Below are 6,076 nucleotides of genomic sequence, written 5' to 3'. Positions count from 1 at the left end.
TTTTAATGTCTCCTTAATGAAGACATTAATAATAATATAAGTTTTCTTTACAAATTACACGTTTACACAGACCGATACAAGTTTACAACAATCAGTATTGTACTTTTTACCATACACATTATACACAAATCATACAGTTAAGTATTAAATATTAATAATATATCAAACCATTGCAATTCGTTGTATACATTATTTTCCCTCCAATTAATGCTAATGTACACAATTTTGATATTTTTTAACTATACCTATTGATATATTTTTATTTGTCGTTTTTCTGTTTGATCCATCTGCTTGTACGTGTTACACCGGTGTTCTGTTTTGGTCATCTGTGTGTCAGTTAAGTGTCACTGGTTACCTAATGCCTATCTAGATATTTGAATAGCTTTTTCAAAGTAGAAATAACCCTTATTAGGCAATTTGCTAACGTTGGAAACAATTTTATTTTAGTTAAAAAAATATGACTTCAAACAGCATCATCAAGCTTTCGTGCATCATAAATTCTTTTGAATGTGGTTATGTCACGAGCTTCAGTTATATACCTGATATTGGTATAGGTACCTACTACCTATATAATATATTTACAGAATATAACTTACCTATAATTTACCTCACGGATTTAGCCCAAACTTTGCATTCAACATCATTTGCTGGAAATCTAAAAAACTTGCAGGTTTCTCTGTTTTGTGTATAATGTGTAGAGTAAAAAATACTGCAAATTGTTTGTTTTGACGAAAAAAGGGTTTAGCTTCATATTTTTGGTCGGTATATGAATAAACTTGTAAAGAACACGTTTTTAGAAGTTAGCACTTTAAAAAAAAAATACAAACACCAAAAAAATCAATTTTTTTCAAACAATATTTTCAACCTATGCATTTCTTATGGAATGAACCGTGATAACAGTTTGTTTTGAACCGTCAGTCTTATCAGTAGACAATGTGACGTCAATACTATTTGTGCCTATATACGTCTTGTATATTATGATATCAGATCTGTGAACTACAGTTAGTAGTAACTGACTAGGTAAATAGGCAAAACACAGGGTGATATTAATAAAATAATATCAAAATTATTTAAAAAAAAAAAAAAACAAGTAAAAAAAATAAAAATAGTAAAATTCGTTATATAATTGACATCAATTGTAATCCACATTTTAATAAAAATTATTTCGGATATTAGTTTGTACCGTCCCCCCGTCCAAGTAAAAATAAATACTAGAGGAACGCAAAAAATGATAAAGATGCAGTTGAGGCTATAGGTGAATTAATTACGATTAATTAAATAATTCTATAAATTCATGTGTTGATAAATATAATATTATTGTTAATTCATATTTAAAATTGCTTATCATAGGTATTCATTTATATATTAAATATTTATATTTTTTTTTTGCAGGTATTCTTAGCCAAATAAATAATTGTAACTCTGTGGTGCATTCACATATTTAGCACCCCCTGTTTTAGATGTCTAGTTGCGCCTATGTTAGGTAGTCGAGATAGTCAATAGTTTGATGGTCGAAAATGAAGAGTCCTAGAGGATGGTCGATAATGGACGTCGAAGGGTGAAAACGACCTGAAGAGGACATGTGGACGACCAGCTCCACCCACATTCGGACATCGGCACCCTCGACACACCATGGCCCGATTGGTAACCCTGAGTTATAGTTTATAAGTATTACCTAATAATATAATAATACATTCATGTTTATTGTTTAATAATAGATACATATGTAATAATATCACACACCGAGGTCGAGTCTTCGAGACCTCGTTAATATAAACAGAACGACACCTAAACGGGTGGTAAGAGCCCTAGGTGAAGAGGAGACGTTACTGTAACAGTAGTCTCATTCATACGTCTATAGTATAAATGTGTTATACATTTTAACCATTTATGTATACATCGGCATCGTACAATTGTACTCCACTTGACACAGAAGGTTCGGTGCATTTATTCAGGTTAGATCGAATAATGTGTTCTGCAATTAACTGTGTGCCCAATTTGGTGATATAATATTATGTTATTTTATTATGTTTACACTATAGTAGGTATGTATACCGTATACATGATCTGTATTAAGATACAAGGAGATGCCTAGTTTTTTAATACGAAATAAAAAGTAATTAAAATAATGAATTACAATTTTTTGATTAGTCATTAATAGAGTTAAATATAAACAATACATAAAGTATAAACAATTAACTAATTTACAGTTGTTAACTATTCAGTTTATTATTTAAAACTATTATTCAAATAAATACTTCGAATAAATGCAAAAATAAATTATATAATATACAATTTTTAAGGTCCAAAATAATCATGACATTTAAATATATAATTTTATTTTAATAGTAAATCATAATATATACAAGACTCGGAATAGAGTAGAAAAATATTATAACACTCAATGGCCAGTGTTTAAATAAACAAAAATAAAAAAATAATTTAATTTTTGTTAGTACCTACCTACATGGCTTCATATCATATTATCATGTATGTTACAAAAAGTACCTATGTACACATACTAATTATAGGAACAAAACATCCAATCACAATAGAACATATTGGTATACAGAGTTAAAATCACGTTGTCGATATTCGATCTAGTCAAAACATAATCTTAATTGGACATGAATAATAAATAATAATAACACGGTGAAACGTATTACAAACAATAATAAAATAAAATGCGAATAACGAGAGCAAAACAAAACGATAAGAGATAATGGGGAACGACGACCCTGTTCATTGCATAGACTCTAAGATTACCTCCACTGGTTTTAGTTGCGGCAATAGTGCACTAGTGCTTACATGTAAGGCGGGGGTGGAGGCCAGTTGCTTTGGCTCTGGTAGGTATTTGACATCTGTGGGTGTGATGGGTGATGCGGGTGCGGCAATTGCGACAGAGGAGTACCGTCGTTAAGCCAATCGTTTCTGTTGACCTCGGTCGCAGAGTAAAAACCCGTTGAGGTTGCGTGGGTGGAAGTGGCACCACCGCTGCTGCTTCGGCCAGCCAGATCGGCTTCCCCGAGCCCGGCACATTCTGAACTGGGTTTTTGTCTTTTGAAAAGACCAGATTGGTATTGTTGTATTTCTTCATCATTCTTATACACCAATGTCTGTAACTGCGGCAAAACATGATTAATGCTTTGCAGCATGGCCAACGGTGTGTCTCCAGGGTATGTATTTTCCTTATTATAAACATTAACTTAGTTAACTAAATAAAACATTTATGATATATATTTTACTATTGAACAAATAATAAATATTGAGTTAAAAAAAATAACTTAATTACCAAGTAACAAGTACAAATTCTGTGCATACATTTAGTTGACAGAAACTCTACACAAGTTGAAACCATCAGCCTACAGAAACTAATATCTTTTAACATGGACAGTTCCATATAAATATAAAACATAACCCATACAATTATAATATTAGGTACTAATTTAATGTTTAACCCATAGTATCTTATGTTTATTTATTGAACATAATAAAATATCAACTCATCTGTGTTATACAAAATTGGCTGAAGCAGATACACATTATGCTATTTTTGTGAATAAATATATACTGACTTGTTTTTAAATTTAAAGGTTTCAAGAATTTTTTTTTAATGATTTGAAATTATATATTATTTTATTCTAGGTTAGGTTAGAATAAGTTCAGTCAATCTTAAAATATTAAATGTCATTTACCCTGTACGCTGGATAATTAGATCTGTCATGCGCAAACGGTTGATCCGGTATTCTCGTCAATTCATAACCGTGATTAGGGTGAAAAGAATTCTCCTGAACAGTTTGATGAACAGAGCTTGATGGAGAGGACGAAAAGGACTTGGTTGTTGTATTATATTGGCTAGGTACAACGTTAGAGTTTTTTTTTTTTTTTTTCAACCCGAAGGTTGGTTTACAACTCCAATTCTCCATTCTAACCGATTTCTCGCCTTTTCTTTGAGTTCTTTGAAGGTTTTGACTTTTGCATCGATTTTAATTTGTCCTATATACGAGTTCCGCGGGCGTCCAGCAGTTTTCTTTCCTTCTATCATACCTTCCAATATTATATTATGCAATTCTTCCGGGTGTCTCCGGCACATCTCCTTTCTCATATATATCCTGAGTTAGTTGGTATAAAGCATCCTTTATCTTCATACTAGCACATTGCAATAGTTCTGCTGTTATGTTATCAATCCCAGGAGCTTTATTTTGTTTCAAGTCATAGAGCGCTACCTCAAATTCTGATCTTAAGATGGGTAGTTTTGTTTTTTCCTCATTTTTTGTAATTTCCTCCAATTTTTCTCCCTCATAAAGCTCCTCAATATACTCTTTCCATCGTTTTACTATGTCCTCATCATCAACTAGTAATTGGCCCATTTCGTCACTGATATTAGTGACATTTCGTTTTCTCTTTCCTACAAATTGTTGGATCTTGTGATACGCATAATCTATTTTGTTAGCTTTGAACATTTCGTCAATTTCGCTACACTGCTGCTCCAGCCATTCTTCTTTTGCTTTTCTGGCTTATCAATTAACCTGGTTCCTTAGTTGACGATACTTCTGTTGTCCTTCTCTCGTGTTATTGTTTTTATATTTTCGTCTTTCATCTATAAGTTTTACTATTTCCTTGTCAATCCATGCTCTTCTGGGTTCTTTATTTTCTTTTTTTGTTAGCACAGAATCCGCCGCTTTTTTAATAGCTGATTTTATGTTCTTCCACTTTTTATTCGGTGGATCATCTACATTTTGTTTTTGGTATTCGATATCCATATAACGTCCATATTCTTTCTCAATCTCCGCTCTCTTAAGTAATCTAACATTATAATTGTCTTGCTGTACTTTTGTTCTTTGTGGTTTTTTATATCTAAGTTCACATTTCGCTATTACTATATTGTGATCACTGTCACAATCAGCACTCGGATATGTTTTACAGAATTTAACTTGATTTTTAAATCGATTTTTTACCAGTATGTAATCTATTTGGTAGCGGGCAATATCACCTGGCATTTTCCATGTATATATTCTACTCTTAGGGTTTTGAAATCTGGTGTTTGTTATAATCATACCATTTTCTCTGCAAAACTCCACTACTCTTTCTCCTCTTGCATTTCTCTTACCTAAACCGAAGTCTCCGACTTCTCTACCTTCCCTGCCTTTTCCAACTATAGCATTAAAGTCTCCCGTGATGATTACGTTATCGTGTGGTTTAGTATGTTGTATTAGCTCTTCAATGCCTGCATACACTTCTTCCACTTCTTCATCATCTGCTTTTGACGTTGGCATATAAACTTGTATAATTACAAGGTTGTTTGGTGTTGACTCTATTTTGATCAAACATAGTCTGCTACTATAGGTCACAACATTTGTAACTCTTTTACCCCACTTCATATTGAGAGCAATACCAACACCGGCTTGTCCTCTTGTACTATTTGTATGAATAACTCTGATTTCGTCAGACCAGAAGTCACCATTATCTGGCCAACGTATTTCGCATAATCCTAATATGTCTATATCTAGTCTTTTCATTTCTATTTTTATATTTTCCAGCTTGCCTGTTTTCAACATTGTTCGTACATTCCACGTTCCTATTCTTTGCGTTTTGTTCTTCTCACATGTATCCTGCAGGGTAGCTCCCACCCGGACATCCGAATGGGGAGCTATTTTACGTCTGGACAAATTTTTTACACTGCGAAAATTCATTTTAGAAGACAAAATAGTAGTTGCCTAACTAGGGATGTTAATGTGGTAGTTTCCCCTTGCTTTCCACATCGCAGTAGCATCCATTATTACTAAAGGATGCTATTCAAGCATAAATTAATTTATTCTTGATACTAGAAGAGCTGGTGCCCTCTTCTAGGTCCATTTTGGTCGCCTCTTACGACGGGCATGGACTGCCGAGGGTGAATTCTAATCCCCACCCTCTGGGATAATAACGTTAGAGTATGAGTTAGTATTACTATAAGCAAAAATGTATTTTTAGATATTAAAAACTTGATTTTTTGTATTATATTGATTACGCTTACCCAGTTATTGGTGCCGTATTAGTATGCACAGCAGCACAAACTAATGGCGTTGTTCGTACA

At 32.9% G+C, this 6,076-nt stretch overlaps 1 protein-coding gene across 1 annotated transcript; it reads right to left on the bottom strand.

The window, feature by feature from the left end:
• Positions 1-4,520: 4,520 nt before the first annotated feature.
• On the bottom strand, positions 4,521-5,693 carry LOC132953609 (craniofacial development protein 2-like). The gene has a single exon (XM_061025990.1). It carries the CDS (start codon positions 5,691-5,693, stop codon positions 4,521-4,523), a length of 1,173 nt encoding a protein of 390 aa, XP_060881973.1.
• Between the last annotated feature and the right edge of the window lie 383 nt (positions 5,694-6,076).

The sequence above is a fragment of the Metopolophium dirhodum genome, chromosome 1 (assembly GCF_019925205.1).
Source record: "Metopolophium dirhodum isolate CAU chromosome 1, ASM1992520v1, whole genome shotgun sequence".
Classification (NCBI taxonomy): Eukaryota; Metazoa; Arthropoda; class Insecta; order Hemiptera; family Aphididae; genus Metopolophium; species Metopolophium dirhodum.
The sequence above is the reverse complement of the archived record's forward strand: the minus strand, read 5'-3'. Positions and strand labels throughout refer to the sequence as shown.

What these genes read in the sequence shown, in the direction of transcription:
- LOC132953609 (XM_061025990.1), bottom strand. Translation starts at nt 5,693, where the DNA reads ATGAATTTTCGCAGTGTAAAAAATTTGTCCAGACGTAAAATAGCTCCC.